Genomic DNA, 25,673 nt, shown 5'->3' with positions numbered 1-25,673 from the left:
GCTAATCATACTTCAACGCTTCCAACACCAATATTAATGATTTATATTGCTTTTTAGGTTTCAAACACTATTTAATCATATAAAAACATTCATGTAGCATCCTTAAATTAATCAAATCATAGATTAAAGATACCATATTGTAAACTATGTATAATACGGGGTAGGAGGATTAGCAACTGGCCATTAAGAGAGACATATAAAGGAGAGGTTGGTAGTAAGAGGAGAGCATTGGTGTAGAAGATAGCTTTGTGATTGCCATTGAAGAGAGGCTAGGGGAGGAAGACAAATTAAGATGAAACATGAGAGAGTGATGAGATTTAATAAGAAAAGAAATGTACATATACGTAGGGCATCCAAGGTGGTCACCAAATGATGTCATCCTTTTTCACCGAATAAAAATTATTTAAAAAAAATTAAAATTCATTTGTATTTTTTTGCGTGGCTAAATTTTATTACCACACTAGCAGGCTGTGGCTAAAATCCAACTTTCTTGTAGCGTAATGCGCTTACTGCTTAGATGTACTTATTCAGTTATTTGATCTGATTTGTAATGTTGTGTAGTTCAGTTATTACATAACGACATGGATCTTGAGGATGCTGTTTAAATTCTTTTTCGAATATATGATACGATTAAATTCTGGATTTCTAAAAAATGTATTTAGGGCGGGAGGGACATCCAAATTTCGAAGAAAGGTAATTAATGCGGCGGAGATGGTGGTGGCCCTGCCAATACGAAGTCAACTATTTTTGCAAATTTGTCAAAAAGCAGTGGGCCAATTAAATTTTGAATTTTATGTATCGAGAAATGAGAAATGAGATGTTTCGAAATTGGCAAAAGTTAAAGCCATGTCATATAATTTTGTTGTAAATCAACTGTTTTGTTGAAATTAATGGGTATTTGAGTTTTTTTGTCCGTACTTCTTGAGATGATGATGCTCTATGTAATATAAACAGTATTTAATTTTTAAGTTGATAAAATTTATGAAAGGGTAATAATATATTTTGATAATTTTATCAATTTAATAATACAAAATAATTCAAGATAAAACGATCAACTCAGTTGTTTTTTTTCCATGCATGTGGGGTTACTAACTAATAACGCAACTACTTCCTCCTTCTTATCCTTGATAACATCAAATCATAATAAACCTCCATTTATTTCCCCCTTCTCCCAACCTTTTGTTATGCAGGTTATTTCTGTTTCGATAATTCTTACATTACATATAACATATTTATATGCTTCCTTTATTCAGTTTCTGAATGTTTTAATGGGTGTATTATAGTTGAAAAAAGAAGCAAATGGAGTACTGTGTTGAAGAAGCATCAAAAACCAGTTCTACAGGTGTTAAATTAAACCACTTTACACCGTCGTTTTCCGATGAGTTCTGGGCCGTGAATGGTGTCTCCGGCGACGATTTCTTCGTAGACGGTTTACTGGATTTCTCCTCAGACGGCAGTTTTCTCGAAGAAGATGATAATTCCCAAGTTCTGAAACACACAGATGATTCCAAAAACGACAAAATCTCCTCTCTTTCTCCGGTGAAAATAGTGAACAAAGAGGACAAAGCCACCACCATCGTCTCCGACACGGAACTTTGTTTTCCGGTGCGAATTAATTAACCTATTTTTATTTTGGTGAATTAAAGATTGTTGGATTTGAAAATTGAACCTTTTGTAACAGGTAGATGATGTGGCTGACCTTGAATGGGTGTCACAATTCGTCGAAGACTCATTTTCCGGCGGCGACTACTTCTTAACATGCTCGGAGAGGAAACCGGAGACAGAAACTGTAAATCTTGTCGCTGTAAACCCTTCATTTAGGAATTTGGTTCAGAAAAAAGCGAGAAGCAAGCGGAGTCGTACCGGCGGCTGTGTTTGGTCACTCCGGTTGTCGTCGTCGTTGACGGATTCCTCAAATTCATGTTCCTCCTCTTCGTCCTGTACTTCAAACGCTCTGTTACCCACGCAGGAAATTTTGGGGAGACCGCCGACGGTTAAGAGGCAGAAGAAGAAAAAACCGGTGGCGACTGCTGATACGGCGGGGTTCGGCTGGCCGCAGCAGCCTCGGCGTTGCAGTCATTGCCTCGTTCAGAAAACTCCACAGTGGCGAGCCGGTCCACTAGGCGCCAAAACTTTGTGTAATGCATGCGGGGTCCGGTTCAAGTCGGGTCGGCTTTTTCCAGAGTATCGACCGGCGGGTAGCCCGAATTATTCCAGCGAAGTTCACTCTAATAACCACCGGAAAGTTCTGGAAATGCGGCAGAAGAAGGAGGAAGAGGAAGGAGGTCCACCTCCTCCGGTTGCCAGTTCGGGAAGAAGCATCTGACGAGGAGTAGAGAACATCAGAACAAGGTAGGAAGTAGGAAGTAGGATAGATGCGAACCCGGTTTAAGTGAACCGCTGTTTTCCATGGTTTTGTTGTTGTAGGTAGTTGTGGCACTTCTATGGTTCTATTCGATTAGGAGTCTTTCAGTGTATGGTAGTTTAGTGAATTAGTATTCATATTTCATCCCCTTTGAGTAATTCCGTTTTTGAATCATAGTATTTTTCTTATATAAACTATTTTATAAAAAAATTACAAAAATAAAAATTAAAAGTTTGGGTTTGGGTTTGGGTTTGGGTTTGGGTTTGGCACCACACAGTTAACCTGTCGATTTGGAAAAATATGTGGAAATGCCAAATTAATCAAACCGAACCGAATACATATATCAATACATTCGACTAGACAAATAAAGGGTGTTTGGTTGACATACTTTTCTGAAAGGCATTGAAATTTATGTAAGAAATTGGAATTTAGTGAATTTGTAATTTAGAGGAATTGAAATTTTATCATCTACTTGGTTAAAATAAATATAATGGGATTTAATTCCAGTTATTTTGTAAATAGGTGGTAAACTACAAACTTATCCTTATTAACCTTTTATTCTAACATTTATAAATACTTATATACAATTACATTTACAGTTTTATTAGATACATTATCAATATATATTCCTTATGCTAAACTTTAATCCATCTTCATTTGATAATGAATTGCTTTTCCTTATTCTTCATTTATGCATTGCAGGTTATGGTGTGTGGTAGGTGAGTCAAATGTCTTTAATATATGGAATTCCTTGCATGCATGTATAGCCATGAATAATGCAAATCAACAACCTAATGTGTTTCAGTGTTTGTAAGTAATTACGTTAGTAAGTCAATGTTCACAGACACTTACAAGGAGAACATTAAGCAATTAAATTGTAGTTGTTTTTAGCCCACAACATATACCAAACCACTTCCACTCAGAAGAATGCCAAGAAAGCACTTTGTTAAAAGAAAACCTAATTAGGGGACTTGGTATAATAAGAAGTTGCAAAACTTGTTTTGAATGGCATAATAAGGGAACATGCAAGAACTCAACAAAAGTACCACCAACAAACCAGAAGAAAAGATTAGGAGGCCATGTGCATGTGAACAACCCAGACAAAAAGGGAACGCTGGGATAAGCACTAGACTTTGGAAAAGTAGGGGATAAGGTCTAACTATCAAAGTTGGGTCAAGTTGTAGAAAGGTACAATTTATTTCCAGATAATTACTTTTAAACATGGAAAGGAAAATGTGTTTGAACTCAATGTTGTAACACCCACACTTTATACAAAGGGAATTAGCAAATAAATGACATCATTTGCAATAATGTCAATGTCCAGCGAAATATACGGTCTATATTTTCGCTTTTAAATTTTACGATACAATAAATCGAACGTGTATTACAATCAGAAACCGTAGGGAAGCACTACATAAAATTTACACAGATAACTATATATAAACTCTAGTGTTCCACTCTTGCTAATTCACGATTTATTAAGTCCTTCAACGAAGCTATCTACACACAATACAGACTTCAACTTGACTTGGTATCTGACACACATGTCGTTTAGAGGATAATACTTAAGACATTTGAAATATCTCGTAAGTACATGGATTTTTATTCGAAGTTATATTTAGAAATATCCTTTCTTTATTCTTTAAAGTAATGAGTTTATAAATCATTTTTAATCTGAAAAGCTTTTCCAATTACAAAATGACGCATTATCTTTACATTTAATCAAAATATCTTTTTACAAGTAATGTAGTTTCAAATTGTTTTAGTACTAAAATACCTTTAAACCAAAAGTATTATTTCAAAACTATAAATATGGTTCAAAAATTCATTCCCGTGGAACCGGATCCTTGCTAGTTCTGTCCCATCAAGTGGAGACTATATACCTTGAGGTTGAATACTTTCCATTCCTCAATTCGATACTTCGCCCCGAGTCACTGCTTGTTTCAAAGATTGTGCTTATTTCAAAGACTGTTCACAAGGCATGTCTCCTTGTTTCGGAACGAGTATTTTGAGCAACTATAAGCACATACTTTGTCATGTTCACCATTCCTTGCATAAGTATTGGTTGTAAACATGCATATTTCATTATGAACCATAAGGTGACTTGTTTTAACATAATTAACACTTAAACTTGATCATTGACTGTTTTTAGGTAAAACCATGATTTCGTCCCCATTTCACATGACACGCAGGCCTTGGTCTTTCCATTAGTACAAACACGTATCATTCATTACATTAACATGTGCCAACATCCTACACTGAAATTTGGGATGTTACAATGCTAACCAAGAAAGTCAAATAATACAAGATGGTATACCAAGGGTAAATGAATGTGGGGTTACGAATGAAGAGCTAAATGAAAGTGAGGTTGTGAAGGAAAGGGTAAGTGCAGATGTTCCTATTGAGGCTATGAATGAAGTGGTAAATTAACAAATTAGTGTTTTCATTTTCAGTAAGTGCCCAGTTATTAGTTGTAATGCACTAACCTTTAGAGATTGAAATCGAACTATTAAGTACCTACTATAGTTTTGTTAAGTCTATTTTATTCATAATATTTTGATCTACTACACCCAACCTTTTGAGAAGAAGTACTAACTTTTCATACACCAGAATGGTTTATAAAAAACAAAAATAAGATATGATAACCCTAATGAGAAATAACATATTAGATCACATCAACACTTGGATGGAGGGGTGGATTCATTTGTTGTTTCATACGTTCAAATTTTCCTTGTAAGAATTGGGAAGTTCTTCGTCATACCATTAAAAAAAACATAGTGTTCCTCATTTTGGAAAAGCTTGCATATTTTGTTATTTTTGTTGAAATTTCAATCAATTTGTCTGAAACAACCAACAACATACCGAAATTTCTCACACGACAGGGTACAAGCGCTTGGTTGCAGGCGTTCGGTGGCGGCAATAGAGCGCAGGAGGTTTTTGGTGAGAGAAATCGAATTCCTATATTCTTGGACGAGAAGTCGTCGCCAGACTCAAACGAAGACAGTCGGAGAAGAATGAAGAAGAAAGGGGTGGAGGAATTTACAAAGTTACGTCGATGGTTTTGTAGATTAGGATATTAAGATGTTCATGAGAAGTCGTCGGGAGACTCGAAGACAGTCGGAGACGAATGAAGAAGAAACGAGTTGAGGAATTTACAAGGTGATGACGATGGTTTTGTGGATTTAGCATATGAAGATGTTCAAAACGTAGAAGGACGAAACAGTAATTATGTACAACTTGATGCGGTGAAAGTCTGAAACTATATAAAGCACAAAATTTTATCCCTCGTCCTTTCCCCTAAATTAAAATTTTATATCAATTAGTTTGATAAAGTTAAACAAAAAATATAAACTTTTTTTAGAAACGGTCAATTTTTATAGAAAACCCATCCAAGCAATATATATATATATATATATATATATATATATATATATATATATATATATATATATATATATATATATATACACACGAGCGTATTTTTAATGAAATTTTTTTTTGGAGGTCGGTTATTTAGAATCCCATAAATGATTTTTATCATGGGGAAATTTTATACATGTTCTTGCAAAGATTAAATATTATGTCTTATATCATTTTAAAGTTCATATATATATATATATATATATATATATATATATATATATATATATATATATATATATATATATATATATATATATATATATATATATATATATATATATATTCCTATTAAACTCACATTTATATCCAATTTTATAATTTAATTAGGTAACCATTTTGATACATATAATTTATGGTATTAGATTGATATATACCTCGTTAAATTATAAAATTGATTTAACCCTCAAAACTTTTATAATTTTTGACTAATTAGTTTGATTGTTTTAACCTCCTATGCTAAATAATAAACTAGTATACCATGATTTCAATATTTAACGCATGACAATTACAAAATATCTACTCCAGATACAGTACAACTTATTTTAATTTAATATGTTGTAATATATTAAATTCATATAATATTATTGTTAAATACTTTTTCTTTATATAAAAAAAATATATATTAATTTAGTGCTACTTACTTTAATTTTGTTTGATGAAGTCATCATACCGTATTGATCTTACATAATCATTTGATAATTGATAGACAAATATGTTACTTAAATTTTAAACTAGCCAAATACAATGTACACCTCTAGGGAAGTACAAAACAAACAACGATAATATTACATCAAGATGGTAAAACAAGTGCTGGATAAAATGAGAAGAATCAGTCGCTATGGTTAAAATTAGTATATAAATAAATATGTTACATTTTCATTCATTGATCACAAAGAATATAAAAACGCATGAAACTAAATTAACGTTTTTCTTTCTTTCTCTACGATCATTACAATTAGCAAAGATTAGAGTTTACATGAGTATACGTAACACAGCCAAACCAACAGCAGAAATCGATACAAGGGTACCTATGCAGTACTTTATCACATCATATTTTGCTGCTTCCAACTGGGCTCTCAACGAATGAATTTCCTAATTTTAATTTCATAAAACAATCCCAAAAATTACAATCTTTAATAATCTTTTGATAAAACAGCAATATTTAATTTAGTTATTTTTACTCACTCGATCAAGTTTGTTTGTGAGGTTTGCAGTTTCTTGGTTTTGGTTTGCAAGCTCATCACGAATTCTCCTGTATTTATTCATCACTCATATATATATCACATTTCTTAATTCTCATTTTTCATAAAATGTACACAAAGACAAACAATATAATTAGCAAAAAAAATTAAGAAAACAGTTATACCCCCTTTCAAGATTCAAATCCAGGCGTTGCCCAGCAGTGACTTTATCAATCTCGTACCTGGGTAACAATCAAAATCAGTAATTTCTTACAAACAAGATTTAGAAATGTGAAGTTTTGAACATGATTAACAAACTGCAAAAAGTAGTGGAATTGTAGATAGTTCATTATTGCATACCTCAACTCACTACGCATTTTTTCTATATCATTCCTTAGTTTTTCAGTCTCACGTTGCAACAATGAGAAATGATTTTCCTGCAAAAGGATCAAACTTGATGATTACTTGAACTTCATTCATATGGGGTGAACAAAAACATTGAATATTGCAAAAGGATCAAACTTGATGATTACCTGAGAGCTTTGTACTTGAGATTTGAATTTCCCCAAATTACCATCTTGAGTCATCTCAATCTATAGAATAAACATAGTGCAGATCGGCAACAAGTATGAGTTCAATCAAGAAAAATTAAGGAATCCTAATTGTTAACGAATAGAAACAAACCCTTTGCATTTCACCCTTGGAGACGAAAGATTCAGCAACATTTTCCAAACTATCGTTCAAAACCTCGGTGATTGCAGATGTAATCGCTTCGGCTTGTTTCGAGGGCACGCCTTGTCCTTCTAATCTTCTAACCTAATAACTAGTCACCCATTAACACATTTCACATTCGAAAAGAAAAACAAAAAGCTACATCTTGGAGCATACGAAATACATCATTAATTAACCTAATTCAGGAAAGGGAAACTAAACTTACAAGCGCTAGAGTATCAACAAGGAACAGGCGTTTGCCGTTGGATTGAACAAGTTGAGAAATCTGCCTGAAATCAAATCTGCTATAAACCGGATCACAATGAGAAGAAGATAATGACGATGAAGATGAAGATGAGATGGGGGTGGTGGGAACGAAGGCGCCTCTAAGAACCGATGAATTAATGGCCTGGGCGGATCTTAATTTCGTTCCGGCCCGGATACAGGCCGCATAAGCGGCCATTAACGAATAATCTGAAACGGAACTAATAACTTCCTCCAAACAACAATCTATTGAAGACCAGATTCTCCTCGATCAAAAAAAGAAGGAATGAATCAAAACCCAAATCAAAGAATCCTGATTGAAAAGAAATGAAATCGATTTCGGATTGAAAATTTAGATTAGGTTTGTTTTTATCGTTTGTCTTGGGAACCGTGGAGGAGGGGATTAACGATTAAGATTGAGGGCTGATTTTAAACGTTTTTTATTTTTTCGTATTTGGTAACCGTGGTTGTTCGATGAAGTCCCCATCCGTACACGTTTTTGGTAAAAGCTTTGTCAATGAAGGCACGCGCCACCGTCGTGGAAGGGAAAAAAGAAACGCCCACCGTGGGGCTCGAACCCACGACCACAAGGTTAAGAGCCTTGCGCTCTACCAACTGAGCTAGACGGGCTTCTTGTCCTCTTCTAAACTTTTAAATTGCTAAACTAAACTTAGATTTATTTGATACTTTTACTTTGGTAACTTCTTGTATTTTTTATAATATTTTTACATGGCAAAACTTGAAGTTGAGATTTGAATCGAAGATCAAACTGTTCACAAATACTTTTTAATCTAAGCTTTACAAGTCTACAAGGAATTAGATGAACAAGATTACATATCTCTTAAACAAACTTAACCTTAACAAAGACTCTTACAACTCTATCAAAGTACACAAATGGAAATATTTGGTGGTTGTAAGATGATTACAAGTTACAACATTAGCACATTTCTCACAAATGATTAACCATAAATATTAAATTTATAACTGAGACACAATATCAAAGAAAATGAAGACGAAAACGCAATTAGCAATAATTTATAGATAAATATGATATAAATATAATACTTGAATAATATATAACAATTTCATGTTTGTTCATTTCATTTATTTGTTTCTTAAATAATTAAAAAAAATGATTATCTATATTATTGCAAATTCAAACATAAAAATACTTCAACCTCTATCCAATATTTATCATGTCATTAGGTTTGTCAAATAAAATAGTTTATAATCTAGTTTTTTTTAAACTATTTAAAATAGCTTATTGATAAGTTTATCGAGTTTTTTCCAGAAAGTTTTCCAAGTATCTTTTATATGTTGTTTTTTTTTTTTTAAATTATATGTATAAATTTCATTTTATATTTGTCATCTAGATTTTTAACTAGTTTTTATCAAATGCTATTAGATTATCTAACTATTAGCTAATTATTCAACTAGTCTACCAAACACACTCCACGATCAAAAGGTACAATAAAGCATATTTCCTGTATTTTTACAATAGCATAGATTATTTCACAGCAAAAATTGAATAGAATGTTCTAAAAAGTCATACTGATGTAAAACAAACACCATATATTTACCAAACAATTACCTATCTTTCATTTGCTACAAAAATATCATTTACGTTTAGGATTTAAGCATATATCTGTAAATTGATAATATATCAAGTAAATGGGACCTTGAAAACCTTTTTTGTAGTTATCAGACTTATAAAAACAATTCCATGACCAAAAGGTACAATAAAGGCAGATGCTTGATGATGCCAAAATGCCAAAATGTCATTGTCCGAGATATTAAAGGTTTTCTTTTTAAGTCTTCAAACATGATAATTGATTAATCAAACATGATAGTTAGAAGGTGAAACACTCCTTGCAATAAAGGGAAAAAAAAAATATCTTTTATTAGCAATCAAACAAATTCTAACTTCTCATCTGATTTCGTAAAGATGGAGCTCATTTCTGCAAATTATGAGTAAGTGTACAAAAATAGTAGTATGATGCATATTTTAGTTTTAACACATTATGAGAACCAATGAAACTTTTTGCATCTTTGATTCATGATTCTTGATCTTCTTTATTACCATTGTTGACCTCATGGTAAACTTGATTTAATGGCTTCAGTCTGTATGGATAAATAATTTCCATTTATTTTATTTTTATTACTTTGGTCTTCTTCGATAAGGATACAAAATGTCATCAACACTTTCCTTTATTTGATTCCCAACTTTGCGCACATTCTTTGCTACCCCTGATGCAACTACATTTGCATTTCGCGTAAATCTGGTTGTATAAAAAAACAAAACAATAAATTACTACAGAGTTTAATAAATAATTAGGCTTATTTTACCTCAAAACTAAAAATGCAACTTTTTTACTTGCCTACTAAAGAAATCATCTGATGATGTAGATTGAGCAGCAGGCCTGTTTACTCGTGGTTGTGGGATTGCATGGTTATCTTCAAACAAAAAACAACATTCCATTAGTTTTGTTACATATAAAAAATAATAATAATTAGAAAATACAAGTTTGACATTCAAAATAAAAAACATGGCATCTAATAAGAGATCATGTGCAATAGCTATGCATGGATGTTTCTTTTTTACTTAATCTAATAGGTTATGCCAAAAAAAAACCTAACTTAATGTATTAAGACACCAACCCTTTTTTCCTCCAAATTTCCCTCACGTTAAAATTGATGATTGTTAAGATTAATGGAACTTGTGAAAATGGTTTATTGTAATGTAAGGATAAAATAGTCATTTAGTCTCATTCAGACAGTTTATTCAGTCTAGAAAAGAAACAGACCAACACTTTATCCAGATAGACATCATTACCCATCAGCTAATCAAATAATTTACCTTTATTATGATTATGAGCATGAGCATGAGTAGGAGCCGAGTTGGCATTGGTGACTTTTCTATCCACAAGAACCTGCAAGCAGTTGATGATGTAAGTGAGCTTGTTAGTGTGTGTGTGTGTGTGTGAGAGAGAGAGAGAGAGAGAGAGAGAACCTCGATTCCAACACAAACTGGCAACTCCTTTTGTGTATCTTGTGAATCACCATTTTGATTTTTCATATCCGAATAAACAGAGTAACCAACACAACCATATCTAAAATCAGCAAGGCTTCTTCCCTCTTTGGAAGCTTCCATCTCAGATTCTCCAACATAGTAGCGAGGTACTAGTCATAAAAGTTTAAATTCAGGATCCAATCTTTCTTTAAACTAAAAATATTCAATCTTGAAAACTATAATAAACACATTTTGAAAGTTATATCAATGAGCTATGATGTACACAAAGACATGGGACTTGTGAGACAATGTGATAGCCTCATAGCCATAGCCACATAGACATAGTTGAGATCAAATTTACCATCAAGTATATGCATATAGTGTCAAACTGTCAATTGAAAATAAGTACATATATAACACCATGTCTAAAAAAACTTAAATCCTTCACAATTAGCAGCAGCCTAACATGACATATGAAGTGTATAAGGATGTGCAAATTCTCTTATCCATATTCTATCTTAATATGCTTTCACAGTTGCACTAGCAATTGATATTGATTTCCTTTCAATCTGACACCAACATTAGTTCTATTAATAACAATTCCCATTAGAATACATCCGTAAAGCAACTATTTTTCCTTCAAATTTTGACCTAATGACATGAACTGATGACTTGTCTGGATTTACTTACAAAGTGAATTCTATGCACTCAACCCAAGATCACAAAATCATATGATATATCAGGAATCGATACTTAACATATCAATAATCCGAATTCCAGCGCATTCAGAATACATCTGAGAGAGAGGAAAAGAGTACCTTTGGGAAGGGAACGGGTGATGCCGACGCAAACAGGGTTACGGGAATTGGATTTTAGCGTTGATGAATAGTATAAACATCCTTTGCATGATTTACCCTTTCTGGAAGCGCCTTTCTCGTTTAACAGCTGTAGATTAGTTTGATTATCATGATCTTTGGAGTTAGGGTTTCCTTCGTTTGCCCCTTTCGCTTCTTCGCCTCCTTCTCCCATCTGTTTCACTCCCTAATCTCGCAGATGAATGCAAAATCTCTCCTACCGCTGATTTTGCTCCGCTTCAGATGACTTTCGTTGAAGATGACGACGACAAGGTTCTTGCTCAAACAAATTCTAAACATAGGAACCAAAAATGGGGTTCGCCCTCACAGTTTTGTATATTTGGGAGGTACCAATCACACCTTTTGCATTTTTATGTAATTTCCAAAATTCTTTAATTAGAACAATTTTTTTTTTTTTTTGGAAAGGCAACTTCCCTAACAAGGGTTTCCGGGCCAGCTTTCGCGAACCGACTAATCCCCGCTGCAAACATGAGGCTTTGCCTCATGTCCTGGAGTCACTGCAGGCGAACCTCCATGACCATAAGGGCTGAGTGGTGGACGTAACGGATAAACGAGCCACAAGCTGTGCCGCAACCCATTATTTTGCAAATTTTGACTTAATTTTATATTAAGTTTTTTTCTTCTATATTTATTATTACCAATTTTTAGTTTCTTTTCTACTGTGTTTTTTAGTTTCTTTTCTTCTGTGTTTTTTAATTGATCATGTTAAAAAGAATATAAACAAATAAATAATTTACTAAAACAATAGAAGATAGTTAAAGACATTTGTTGGAACAATGGTCTCACAGATTCCAAACAACCCATTATATGAAAATTAATAAAGAAAATTGAACATAATAATATATAATAATATATGTTGAAACCCTAAAAATAGAAAAAATTATGAACCTTCATAGAAAAAAAATCCACAATACAACAAACAGAACCTAAAATCTCATAAAAATAATGTAAATGAGAGGTATATATATATATATATATATATATATATATATATATATATATATATATATATATATATATATATATATATATATATATATATATATATATATATATATATATATATATATACACGTTCTTTCCAATAAGATTCTTTACAATCAGGTCTTGAAAAAACTTTAACGAGATAATTATCTTTGTACCATCTGAAATCAGTTAATTTTCTACAATGTAAGTTCATTAAAATTTCAGAAGTTCTTTCTTGAAAAGTAGTAGGATCTCCTACAAAGTTTTTGATTATAGCAAAAATTAAAGTATTAACCATATCATCCTCTTGAGTTTGAATAGGTAAATTATTTTCTTGTTTTATAACGGTTTTCTTGGCAGTCATAATAAAATTCTTTTCTTCTGGTGTAATATAGAAATCTCACCAACCTTTAAGAGTACCAGTAAACCCAGAAATAATAATATTAACAATTTGAAGTTGAGTATTATTGTGAGACTTGTAAGCATTAGCTGCCATGGTCATTTCTTGAACAATATTAAGAATTTGATGTTCAATTGAATAAAATTCTTTATATATTACCTTCTTTTAAATTACAATCAGAGCATCCGTCTGGAGCAAGTATGATTTGAAAATCTAAAGATTTTGAACATCTAGAAGTAGATAGGAGAACACTTTTCTTAGACATGAACTAAACATTTGAGAGAAATTAAATGAGAGAAAATTTTAGAGAACCCAGAGATGATCCTAATTAAAACATATCTCCTCAATATATAGGAGTCTTGGAGTCTTGAAATATCTTGAGACGGGAAACCGAAGGATTGCCGGATCAATCTTGAGAATTATTGAATCAACTTGCATTTGTCGGAGTGTAGATGTGGCAGACAAAACTCTAAAGCTTTTGACAAATTGGCATCATATTTTGTCATTTTTTGATAATGGAAAATCTTCTTTTGCGATAATGGAGCATCTTCTTTCATCTTTGTAAAAGTTGTTTGTTTTCGTGTAATAATTTAGCATCTTATCTCTGCAGAAGATTTGATAATATTTTTGATAATTGATGTACTCACACAGTGTATAAATTTGATAACAGTTGAATAAATACTAACACAATTTGATAACACGTCAATTTGATAACACACTATAAATTTACAGTTATCAAAAGAAAATAAAATTGAAACAAAAAAATTCTATAATAATGTAGCAAGCTCTAGTAATGTCAGCTTTATTCCTCATCAAATAAATGGAAATTTTAATCTTGGAAATAAAGATTTAATCGATGAATTAGAAAAAAGACTTACTAATTTTCGTATTTCAAAAAACGTATCTATAAATATGTTAAAAACAAATAATGACTCTTTTGACGAATCTGACGAAAGTAATAATGAAAGTGAATTAAATTTAGATAATCTTACTCAACAATTCATAAATGATAATGATGATATAAATCAGCTTACAAATGATTTTTCAAGATTAAATAAGATTAATTCTTTTGGTAATAATCCAAAACCAACTATTAAAAATTACTGGAATATATATATATATATATATATATATATATATATATATATATATATATATATATAATGTAGAACCCAAAATCCTATAAAAATAACGTAAATGAGAGGTATATATATAATGTAGTAATGTAGCCTCCAGTCAGGTGTAACCCTTATAGTTTTGTAAACTTGGTTTATGAATGCTTGTAATAGTGACTTGGGTTATAAATGTTATTAGAGTGAAGCATGTTGGAACACTTTGTGAAAGTTGTCCTTGACAAACTAAAAACATAACCAAAAGGTATTTGCTCTGCCTTCGCCACCGATTATGGCAACATACTTATGTTGTAACGCCCGGTTCCTAGTAGGTATTTTATATAAGAATTCTCATTTTTGCTAAAGGACTCGACGAGTTGGAGGCCCCAAACTCGTCGAGTAGAAATGGGAATTTGGACGCGGGTTAAGATACCTACTCGACGAGTTGGGGAGCCCCAACTCGACGAGTAGGACTGCTAGAGTGAAACCCTAATTTTCAGGGTTTGTACCCTATTTAAGGTCCTTAACACCTCCTTGCAGCCTCCCTCAATCCAGTAAACCCTAATTCGTGAGTTTGAGCCTCTTGAGTGTGTAGAAGTGAAAATAGAGTAATTCCTTGGTGATTGATTGAAGGAGTTGAAGTTGAAGGTGCTTGGTTGAAGGAGGAAGCTTTGGATCCAGGGGTTTCTCTATTAAGGTAGCCATATTAAGGTATAAAGTCTATACCTTGACTATTCATTTGCTAGATCTTTCCATGGAGGAGTTTAGGGCTTTTAGTAGTTTGTTGTGGAACCATTCATGGATGCAAGCATGTTTTGGGGTTATGACTTCAGATCTGGTCGTCCATGGCCTTATGAGACTCAAAGTTGCCAACTTTATTGAGTTTTGGCCCTTCTCCATGCCTTAGATTTCTTTTGGAACTTAGTTTTGGTGTTTTAGCTTCTTGACACCATGCATGGACGTAAAGTTAGCAACTTTACGTGGTATTCCAGCCTTTGGGGACCAGATCTATGGTTTGGAAGTGTTGAACTCAACAGAAAGCGACTTAATGGATTAAGACAAAGGGGACTCGACGAGTTGTTCATACGACTCGACGAGTTGGGTCGTGGTCCCCCAATCTTTTCTGTTACTGAGCAAACTCGTTGAGTCTAGGAGATGACTCAGTGAGTTGGCCATGGTTTTGAGTTTGAAGAGTTGAGGACTCGATGAGTCCAAGGAAGGACTCGACAAGTTCAAACGAAAAGTCCCGATTCTATTGAAGGGAACTCGACGAGTTCATGAAAGAAACTCGACGAGTAGGATCGAGATTTCCAGAGTTTCATGGATCAAGAACTCGACGAGTTGATGGACCAACGCGGCGAGTTGAGTCAACCAGGATGTTGACTTTGACCAGAATGTTGACTTTGACGTTGACTTTGACCAAGGTTGACCCTTAGAGGGTCATGAAGTACGGAATGGATGCTAGAGGGTAGTCCCATGTAAGGGTTGGGGACCAATTTGGAAAATTGGGTCATTAGTGGGCTCTTATGGATTTTGGAGTTTTGGACTTGATTGGTTTCGTGGATTTGGGCCTTAGCTAAGTATCTTGTGGGCCAGGGGTAAAATGGTCATTTTACCCAAGTATGGATTATGAATCATAATATAGAACCCAATTGCTAAATTGGTTGGTATTGACAGCTCGAAGAGTTGCCAGGACAACAGCTAAGGATTTCTTGCAGTGAAGTTCAGCAGCATGAGGTGAGTTACCTTCCAGTAGAAGTGGATCGAAGGCACCAATGTCGGCCCACTAGTAGGTGATTATAGTTGAGATGATTGTTTTTGTGATAATTGTCTAGTATGCCACTATCTGTTATGCTTTATGTGCAGTGGCGAATCTAGAACAAAAAGTTACGTGGTTCCTCATACGAAATTAGATAGGTCCTTTATATTTTTCAATAGGATAAGGTAGGTCCTAATATAAGTTTATATATAATTTCTATAATATATTAGAATTTAGGTAGGTCCTAGGACCTACCTTGAATACATTTAGCTACGTCATTGCTTATGTGCTAGTATGCTATGTGATTATGTGATAGTGGTAGGTAGGGGATATAGGGTTTTAGGTAAAACAAATAAACTAGAAAAACAATTCCTAAGTTCACATGCAACCTACTTTGGATCTATGTTTTAACTATTGAACATACAACTTTGAATTGCAATACAAGAACCCTAGAGGAGAGAGGCTATTATCGAAAATAGTAAACTAGGGTTTAGGGTTTACATACCTTTCAATTGTTATAGCAAACAATTGATATTCCCTTGATCTTGATCTTGATCTTGATCTTCTTGGAAGCTTTAGCACCACAAGTGTAATGCCTCTAATGGAGTCACACCCAAACTAGCAAGAAGGAAAGTAGAAGAGAGAGAGGAGAGGGAGTATGCAAAATCTCGGCCTTAGGGTTTTTTCAAAAGAAAGAGTCACCAAAAACATGAACCAGGAGGCTCCTTATATAGCTGAGGGATCTAGGGTTTAAGGGAAACCCTAGTTATCCTTTGCTTAGGGCCTAAGCAAACCCAAGGGCCTTATCCAAGCCCCTATGGACGAAATTATTAGGGTTTCCCCTAAAGATTTCGTCCACCCTCTTCCAAGGGGGTTCTAGAGCCTTCCACTCAACTATTAGATAATTGCAAACTAGTCCCTGCACCTTATAATTAATTCTTTTAACCCCAAAATCAATTCTGATTAATTTCTGGCTAACAATTAATTAAACATAATGATTTCTAATTAATATATTAATCCATTAACATATTAATAAATCATTTATATATATATATTAATTTATTAATCTTATAAATTAATATCTCTCCTTTCATAATTTCCTTGTCCAGTTGCTAGGTTGAGGGCAACCCAAAAGGACTGTGCTGCTGTCAATTCAAGTACATACCAATTATAGTTATGGGCTTAGACACCTAATCCAACAGTCTCCCACTTGGATAAGTCTGTAACTATAATTGCTAGTATGCCTTCTAAATTTGACCAGCAAATTGTAGCTTCCAAAAGCTGCTGCCGAACTCTGACCCAGTCAGTTACGTGTCCTAAGATAAGTGATCATATAACCCTTCGTTCTGCTTGATATCCCCAGACAAAAGACATGGAATGTAATCAATTTGTTTGTCCAGAATCTATGTTTCCCGATTCCTGATTTGTGATGATGTAGGACTTCTAATCGAACACATCAATTTAGTCCTGGCTGGGCCCAGCACATAAGTCAACACCAAATCATCGAGGGGCCCACAGATATCGCTTTTCCTGTTAGGGAAAAAGGAACGAATAAACGTTGACTCATATGCTTGTATCTTTTACTCATCAAATTATGCATGACAATACGTTTTATAACACCAAGTTACTGATGCGTTTTCGTATCACCAATGCACAACCGACTTGTAAATTACAACTCATATATCTTCGTTTCAAGATTATAAGATATTATCGTCTCAGTATTACTCGTGATGAATTCCATGAAGTAATACTCTGAGCGTGGGTTTATCCAATACTCAAATCTCAATTTCTGAGTACTCATGAACATTGCAGCAATTCTATTGCCATGTCTATCCTTAGACAATCTGCAATCCAATTCATGACAGTCTTAATTCACTACTTACTTCCAAGAGTACGAGCGACTGTGGAGTTTGAATAATCTCATTATTCAGGAAGTAAAACATGCAAAATATGAAACACAGTAATAAACAATTGACAAAAGGTAGTAGCCAAACTTATAAATAATACTTTATTATTTAATCACCAAAAGTCAATTACATTTACTTTGTTACAAGTTTCAAAAACTAATCTAACTACTAAAACTAATATCATCTTTCAGTCCTATGCTCCGAGCATGCTGAATATGCTTAGCCCTACTCAGACCCTTTGTGAGGGGATCTGCTGGGTTATCTTCAGATGACACCCTCTTTACTATAAGATGGCCTTCTTCAACTCTATGTCTAATGAAATGGTACTTTCTGTCGATATGTCTGGTCTTACCATGATCTCTCGGTTCCTTTGTCAAGGCAACCGCTCCTTCATTATCGCAGAACAGTTCCATAGGCTCCTGGATGGTTGGAACAACTCCGAGATCCCCGATGAAGTTCCTCAACCAAGCTGCTTCTTTCGACGCTTCACTTGCTGCAATGTACTCTGATTCACAAGTAGAATCAGCCACCGTATTTTGCTTGGAACTCTTCCAAGTAACTGCTCCTCCATTCAGTAAAAATACCCAGCCCGACTGAGAACGGAAGTTATCTCTATCCGTCTGAAAGCTGGCATCACTGTAACCATCTACTCTCAAAGTATCACTGCCACCAAGCACAAGAACCCAGTCCTTTGTCCTTCGCAAATACTTGAGTATATTCTTAACTGCTATCCAATGAGCTCTACCTGGGTTTCCCTGATAGCGACTGACCATGCTCAAAGCAAATGCCACATCAGGACGAGTACATGTCATAGCGTACATGATCGATCCGACAGCGGAAGCATAAGGTACACGACTCATGTCATCTATTTCAACATCTGTACTCGGGCATTGAGTCTTACTCAATTTGGTATTGCTCTGGATAGGTAGCTCTCCCTTCTTGGAATTTTCCATACTAAACCTCTTTAGTACCTTATCCAAGTATGTGCTCTGACTAAGTCCAATTAGTCTCTTCTTTCTATCTCTCAATATTCTAATCCCAAGAATATAGGCAGCTTCTCCAAGGTCTTTCATTGCAAAACACTTTCCAAGCCAAGACTTAACCTCTTTCAAGGTTGGAACGTCGTTACCAATGAGTAATATGTCATCGACATATAACACCAGAAAAGTTACTATACTCCCACTAGCCTTGATATACACACAAAACTCATCTTCACTTCTAGAGAAACCAAACTCTTTGACTTTCTCATGGAAGCAAAGATTCCAACTGCGAGATGCTTGTTTCAATCCATAAATGGATTTCTCAAGCTTGCACACTCTATTGGGGAACTTTGCATCAACAAAACCCTCTGGCTGACTCATGTAAACATCTTCAGCCAACTTCCCATTAAGGAAAGCAGTTTTGACATCCATCTGCCAGATTTCATAATCATGGAAGGCAGCTATGGCGAGCAATATCCTAATAGATTTAATCTTAGCTACTGGTGAGAAGGTCTCATCATAGTCAACCCCTGGGGTTTGAGTGAAACCTTTTGCAACCAGTCGAGCTTTGAATGTGTGCACATTCCCATCCATGTCTGTCTTCTTCTTGAAGATCCATTTGCACCCAACTGTCTTGCGACCTGGTGCACTATCAACCAAATTCCAAACTTGGTTGTCATACATGGACTTAATCTCGCTGTCCATTGCCTCTTTCCACTTGGAAGCCTCTGGGCCTGCCATTGCTTCCTTATAAGTGACTGGTTCATCTAAGTTTACCAGTGTTCTGTCACTTATGAATGTGTCACCATCTGAAGTAATATGAAAACCATACAACTCAGGTGGCACACTCACCCTAGTGGATCTTCTAAGAGGTAATGAGTTATCAATTGGTTCAACAGGAACTGTTTCCTCTGGTTGAATGCTAGTTTCATCTAAGGTTCCTTCATTGGCTGACTCTTGAATTTCTTCAAGGTCAATAGTGCTCCCACTGTCCTCTTTGAATATGAGCTCTCTTTCAAGAAAGACTCCTCTTCGTGCTACAAAGACCACGTTCTCACTAGGCCTGTAGAACAAATATCCAAAAGACTGCTTTGGGTAACCAATGAAAACACATTTCTCACTTCTAGCTGCTAGCTTGTCGTGAGTCTCTCGTCTTACGAAAGCTTCACAACCCCAGACTTTAATATGTGCTAACGAGGGAACTTTCCCTGTCCACATTTCGTGAGGTGTTTTGGCAACCTTCTTTGTAGGGACAAGATTGAGGATGTGGGCGGCTGTCTCTAAGGCATACCCCCAGAAGTGAATAGGAAGCGAAGCCCGACTCATCATAGAACGAACCATGTCTAACAAGGTTCGATTGCGCCTCTCAGCTACACCATTTAACTGTGGTGTCCTAGGAGGAGTCAATTGTGAGACTATCCCACATTCTTTCAGATAGTCGTTAAACTCGATACTAAGATACTCCCCGCCTCTATCGGATCTAAGTATCTTTATCTTTCTGCCCAATTGATTTTCGACTTCATGCTTAAACTCTTTGAACTTTTCAAAAGTTTCTGACTTATGCTTGATCAAGTAGATATATCCATATCTGCTATAATCGTCAGTGAAGGTCACATAGAATCGATTAGCATCTCTTGTAGTTGATCTGAAGGGTCCACACACATCCGTGTGTATGAGATCCAACAGACCTTCACCTCTTTCACAAGACCCTGTGAATGGTGATTTTGTCATCTTTCCCAAAAGACAAGACTCACACATATCATCTGACTTTAGGTCAAATGATTCCAACACTCCATCCTTTTGGAGTTGGGCTATGCGTTTCTTGTTAATGTGTCCAAGACGACAATGCCACAAGCATGCCTTGTCTACACTATTAGACAAGTCAATATTAAGTACACTATTTCCTAGGCTATCAACACAAGTCACTGTTTCATACACACCATTACAAGGCAAAGCTTCAAACATAAAAACACCATTCTTATAAACAGAAATTGAACCATTCAAATCATTAAAAGAATATGTAAAACCTTGTCTGAACAATGCATGAAATGAAATAATGTTTCTCGTCATCTCAGACGAATAGCAACAATTTATTAAATCTAATCTAACATCATTACTAAGCAGAAGCTGATAAACTCCGATCTTGGTTACTGGTGAAGACTTTCTGTTTCCCATGATCAGGTTTATCCTTCCTCGCTCTATCTCCTCACTTTCCTTTAGACCCTGTAAATCAGAACAGATATGAAAACCACATCCTGTATCAAGGACCCATGAACGAGAAGATAATGAGTTATTAGCAGAAATAGTGTAAATACCTGCCGAAGATGGCTTCACTTTGCCATCCTTGATATCTTGCAGATACTGTGGGCAAGATCTCTTCCAATGCCCCTTTTGGTTGCAGTAAAAGCAAACTGCCTCTTTTGGATCAGAAACATGGGGAGTGGAACCATTGGGCTTAGCCTTTGGGCCATTACTAGATGACCCAGCTTGAGCCTTGCTCTTCCAGTTTTGCTTGGGAGGACCTTTCCTCTTTTTCCCCTTTCCCTGTCCAATAGCCAAAACAGGGGCACTAGCAGGTGTGGAGGGTATACTTTTACCTTTCATCCCTGCCTCAGCTGTCTGCAACAAGTTGTGCAATTGGGCCAAGGTCTGCTCAGTATTGTTCAAATGGTAAGTTAGAATAAACTGACCATAACATTCAGGAAGTGAGTTCAAGACCATGTCAATGGCCAATTCCTCATCAAAGTGAATATTGAGCTTGACCAAACGCTCTATGTAGCGTTGCATTCTTTGCACATGTGACACTACCGACTCCCCATCCTTCATCTTGCAAGCCATGAGTGACTTGACTACTTCGAACTTTTCTTGACGAGCTCGCTTATGGTACTTTTCCATAAGGTCCTTGTTCATCTCGAAAGGCCAGTAGTCCTCATAGTACCTCTGCAGTTCTGGGGACATAGTTGCCACCATGATGCATGCCACTTTGGTAGCATCATCGTAATGTTTCTTGTAGGCAGCAAGATCTTCAGGAGTAGCTTCATTCTCATCAAGCTCTTTGAGCTCCTTTTCAAGAACATATTCTTTGTTCTCGAAACGAAGAGCCATCTTGATGTTGCGCATCCAATCGTTATAGTTTGAGCCATCCATAACGACTTTGGAGCAGATATTGAGCAAAGAGAAGTTCTGGTTGGAGGAGGATGAAGCAGAAGTGTTTCCAGGAGTAGACATCTGAAAAGAAAGAAAGTTTTAGTTAGATTTCAAGATACCTTAATAGAATAACCCAAAGATATAATATCAAGGTTAGGATCCAACTATGAAGATTCACAACTTAGAAATGGGATGCCGAGATCCAAGTGCAAATTTCATAAAGGTAGGTGAATGACGATTCACCAATTCCACCATTAGACGAAACAAACGAAGTGAAATTCCTAATTCTTTTGAGATACATTGAAACTATTCAATGGCATGTTTTAATCTCAGATTATGCTCTTCTATTTGTGACTGGGATGCCGAGGATCACAAACAAGATGTGAATAACCATGCAAATGTGCTTGGTAACCTCATTGTCTTTATCATTAACTATTGATGTGCTGGTAAACCACACACGCTCCATCAAAATGACAATTATGAGATACCCATTACTACTCTTTATTAGTGCCTTTTAGTGTGCTGGTTAACCACACACGCTCCACTAACGACCAATAAAGCATAATGTGCAATTTCATGGATTAGCATACTTTTCACATTTTTCCTAAAGTAACTAGAGTTGGGATTTTGAAAATAATGTTCTAGTACTTTCTTTAATATCATTATACTTTTAATGAGAAGTAGTTGTCCTATCAAATCCGTTCTGCTAACGACCCTCCACTAATCAAGGAAGCGGTGGGTGAGAGTGGACACCCATTCAACTACCATTTTATAGGCAGTTTCCTTATACCCCCTTATAGATTAGCTTCGTGAATGAGGCATACTAGCGATTTGACTGACCATGTTCTTATACATATATAATATTAAACTTTTAATTATAATATATATATAAGGTGTGTTTTAAAACATTTTAAAACTTCAAGGGTTTATATAAATTTCGAAATTTAAGCTATTAAATTCAAATTTAAATAAACCAATTAACTAGATTTAATATTTATCTATTAATTAACTATTAATCAAATTATTAAATCTTGTAAGGATTATCTAATTAAATTAATCAATTAATTTAATCCTAATCCTTATCCCTCTAATTTCGAAAAATAGGGTAAGGATAATTATCCAATTAATCTAATTAAGTAACAATTATCCAAAAACAAGAAACCCTAGTTATCCTCTTAGCATATTTTGAAATTCATAAGGGAGGAGGCTAGGGTTTTCAAAACCCTAACCCTAATTTCGATTAGGGTTCTTTGGAGGCTAGGGTTTTCGAAAAAACCCTTTGATCCAAAACCCTAGAAATCGAAACTTTGGCCTTTAGGGTTTAATAGCTATAAACCCTAATTTGCAATTCAACAATTGTAGCAATTCAATTTAAAACAACAATGGCTCTGATACCACTATAGGGTTTTAGGTAAAACAAATAAACTAGAAAAACAATTCCTAAGTTCACATGCAACCTACTTTGGATCTATGTTTTAACTATTGAACATACAACTTTGAATTGCAATACAAGAACCCTAGAGGAGAGAGGCTATTATCGAAAATAGTAAACTAGGGTTTAGGGTTTACATACCTTTCAATTGTTATAGCAAACAATTGATATTCCCTTGATCTTGATCTTGATCTTGATCTTCTTGGAAGCTTTAGCACCACAAGTGTAATGCCTCTAATGGAGTCACACCCAAACTAGCAAGAAGGAAAGTAGAAGAGAGAGAGGAGAGGGAGTATGCAAAATCTCGGCCTTAGGGTTTCTTCAAAAGAAAGAGTCACCAAAAACATGAACCAGGAGGCTCCTTATATAGCTGAGGGATCTAGGGTTTAAGGGAAACCCTAGTTATCCTTTGCTTAGGGCCTAAGCAAACCCAAGGGCCTTATCCAAGCCCCTATGGACGAAATTATTAGGGTTTCCCCTAAAGATTTCGTCCACCCTCTTCCAAGGGGGTTCTAGAGCCTTCCACTCAACTATTAGATAATTGCAAACTAGTCCCTGCACCTTATAATTAATTCTTTTAACCCCAAAATCAATTCTGATTAATTTCTGGCTAACAATTAATTAAACATAATGATTTCTAATTAATATATTAATCCATTAACATATTAATAAATCATTTATATATATATATTAATTTATTAATCTTATAAATTAATATCTCTCCTTTCATAATTTCCTTGTCCAGTTGCTAGGTTGAGGGCAACCCAAAAGGACTGTGCTGCTGTCAATTCAAGTACATACCAATTATAGTTATGGGCTTAGACACCTAATCCAACAGGGGAGTAGTCCCCGGATCCAATTAAGATAAACCGACAGGGCAGGTCGGGCACCCAGATATGTCTGACAGTATGTTATGTTATGATATTATGTGATAGTGGTAGGAGGGGTGGATAGACCCCAGTATCGGTTGTAAGGACCGACAGCGTAGGTTGGGCATCCAGATATGTTTGACAGTATGTTATGCTATGTTATTATGTGGTAGTGGTAGGGATGAAATAGTCCCCGTAACCGGTTGAAATAAACCGGAGGGTAGGTCGGGCACCCAGATATGCCTGGCAGGGTAGATCGAGCACCTAGATATGCTTGACAGGGGTAGGTCGGGCACCCCGGTATGCCTGACAAGGGTAGGTTGAGCACCCAGATATGCTCAGCAGGGTAAGCTTGGCACCCAGATATGTCTGGCAATATGTTTATTGTATGGTATGTGGTATGATGAGGGAAACTCACTAAGCTTCGTGCTTACGGTTTTCAGTTTTGGTTTCAGGTACTTCGTTTTCAAAGGAAATGAGTTGGTGATCGCAGCGCATCACACTATGTTTTCCGCACATGAGATCTTTGGGATTACACTATGATATTGTTTTATGATAACATGTTTTGATTATTGACACTTTGGTTTTGACATGGGATGTTTTTATGGATGTTTTTATACCGTTGGTTTTATAAATTATTAAACTAAAAATGAAATTTTTGGTCTTAAAATTTTGGGATGTTGCATATGTTTTGTGTCATCTTCTTCTAAAACACCTCTATATTTACAAAACCATTACTTCTAACTTTAAGTTCATCCTAAGAACTACTTTATGACACTCACTTCAACTGAAATGTGAGGAATAGTAATGTAAACATACATTTTAGCATTAGTAACACATAGCCTTCATTTCTACACAAAGAGTTTCGTTAAGAGACGAAGAAGTTAGAAATTGTTGGTCTCTAACTCATTTGATTACATAAGAAAGAATGTCTTTCTAGACTAGTTGGTGACAATTTGTAAGTCGGATTGTCATATCTTAACTTTGTTTATTCATGATCAGCCAGATGATTATTGCAAGTTTGAAGATCTTACGAGTCAAGTAATAGCTTCATCTATCGTAAGATCTTCATCTATAGAAAGATCCATCGTTGGCCTTCTCCATAAGATCTTGTAAGGTGACATCCTCATATTTGATAGTACAAAGGAAATATTCTCTGACGCATGCTATGTAACTGAAACGATTCTATCATGTGAGTCATGAGTTTTACTCTCTATAAAAGACATCATCCAATGACATAAAAAAATTGTTGGTGATCCTAAAACACACAAA

The 25,673-nt window shown here is 35.1% G+C and overlaps 3 protein-coding genes and 1 non-coding gene across 4 annotated transcripts; 1 reads left to right on the top strand and 3 right to left on the bottom strand.

Annotated features, from left to right (window-relative positions):
• Nucleotides 1-1,079: 1,079 nt before the first annotated feature.
• GATA6 (GATA transcription factor 6) lies at nucleotides 1,080-2,559 on the top strand. Its single transcript, XM_079079249.1, has 3 exons — nucleotides 1,080-1,190; nucleotides 1,284-1,605; nucleotides 1,682-2,559. The coding sequence occupies exons 2-3, from the start codon at nucleotides 1,300-1,302 to the stop codon at nucleotides 2,324-2,326; spliced, it is 951 nt and encodes a 316-aa protein (XP_078935375.1). The 5' UTR covers nucleotides 1,080-1,190; nucleotides 1,284-1,299; the 3' UTR covers nucleotides 2,327-2,559.
• Nucleotides 2,560-6,608: 4,049 nt separating this feature from the next.
• Nucleotides 6,609-8,374, bottom strand: LOC145160140 (coiled-coil 90B-like protein (DUF1640)). Its single transcript, XM_079079248.1, has 7 exons — nucleotides 7,907-8,374; nucleotides 7,654-7,785; nucleotides 7,503-7,562; nucleotides 7,330-7,406; nucleotides 7,155-7,211; nucleotides 6,974-7,040; nucleotides 6,609-6,880 (listed from the first exon to the last, which is right to left on the bottom strand). Exons 1-7 carry the CDS (start codon nucleotides 8,141-8,143, stop codon nucleotides 6,761-6,763), a joined length of 750 nt encoding a protein of 249 aa, XP_078935374.1. The 5' UTR covers nucleotides 8,144-8,374; the 3' UTR covers nucleotides 6,609-6,760.
• A 127-nt stretch (nucleotides 8,375-8,501) lies between these two features.
• TRNAK-CUU (transfer RNA lysine (anticodon CUU)) lies at nucleotides 8,502-8,574 on the bottom strand. Its single transcript has one exon. It is a non-coding gene; the product is annotated as a tRNA-Lys (tRNA).
• A 1,305-nt stretch (nucleotides 8,575-9,879) lies between these two features.
• LOC145160139 (altered inheritance of mitochondria protein) lies at nucleotides 9,880-12,108 on the bottom strand. Its single transcript, XM_079079247.1, has 5 exons — nucleotides 11,773-12,108; nucleotides 10,955-11,124; nucleotides 10,802-10,874; nucleotides 10,323-10,398; nucleotides 9,880-10,223 (listed from the first exon to the last, which is right to left on the bottom strand). Exons 1-5 carry the CDS (start codon nucleotides 11,981-11,983, stop codon nucleotides 10,103-10,105), a joined length of 651 nt encoding a protein of 216 aa, XP_078935373.1. The 5' UTR covers nucleotides 11,984-12,108; the 3' UTR covers nucleotides 9,880-10,102.
• Nucleotides 12,109-25,673: the final 13,565 nt, after the last annotated feature.

The sequence above is a fragment of the Lactuca virosa genome, chromosome 2, assembly GCF_052849685.1.
Source record: "Lactuca virosa cultivar CGN04683 chromosome 2, Lactuca_virosa_CGN04683_v6, whole genome shotgun sequence".
Lineage (NCBI taxonomy): Eukaryota > Viridiplantae > Streptophyta > Magnoliopsida > Asterales > Asteraceae > Lactuca > Lactuca virosa.
The sequence above is the reverse complement of the archived record's forward strand: the minus strand, read 5'-3'. Positions and strand labels throughout refer to the sequence as shown.

Bases quoted from the DNA above. Each gene is read 5' to 3' on its own strand.
- GATA6 (XM_079079249.1), top strand. From the start codon at position 1,300: ATGGAGTACTGTGTTGAAGAAGCATCAAAAACCAGTTCTACAGGTGTT. The intron at 1,606-1,681 runs GTGCGAATTAAT...CTTTTGTAACAG, and splicing joins ACACGGAACTTTGTTTTCCG to GTAGATGATGTGGCTGACCT.
- LOC145160140 (XM_079079248.1), bottom strand. From the start codon at position 8,143: ATGGCCGCTTATGCGGCCTGTATCCGGGCCGGAACGAAATTAAGATCC. The intron at 7,563-7,653 runs GTTTGTTTCTAT...TTTATTCTATAG, and splicing joins CCAAGGGTGAAATGCAAAGG to ATTGAGATGACTCAAGATGG. The intron at 7,407-7,502 runs GTAATCATCAAG...ATCCTTTTGCAG, and splicing joins CTCAAGTACAAAGCTCTCAG to GAAAATCATTTCTCATTGTT.
- LOC145160139 (XM_079079247.1), bottom strand. From the start codon at position 11,983: ATGGGAGAAGGAGGCGAAGAAGCGAAAGGGGCAAACGAAGGAAACCCT. The intron at 11,125-11,772 runs GTACTCTTTTCC...TTTTATGACTAG, and splicing joins CACCCGTTCCCTTCCCAAAG to TACCTCGCTACTATGTTGGA. The intron at 10,399-10,801 runs GTAAATTATTTG...TTTTGTTTGAAG, and splicing joins TGCTCATAATCATAATAAAG to ATAACCATGCAATCCCACAA.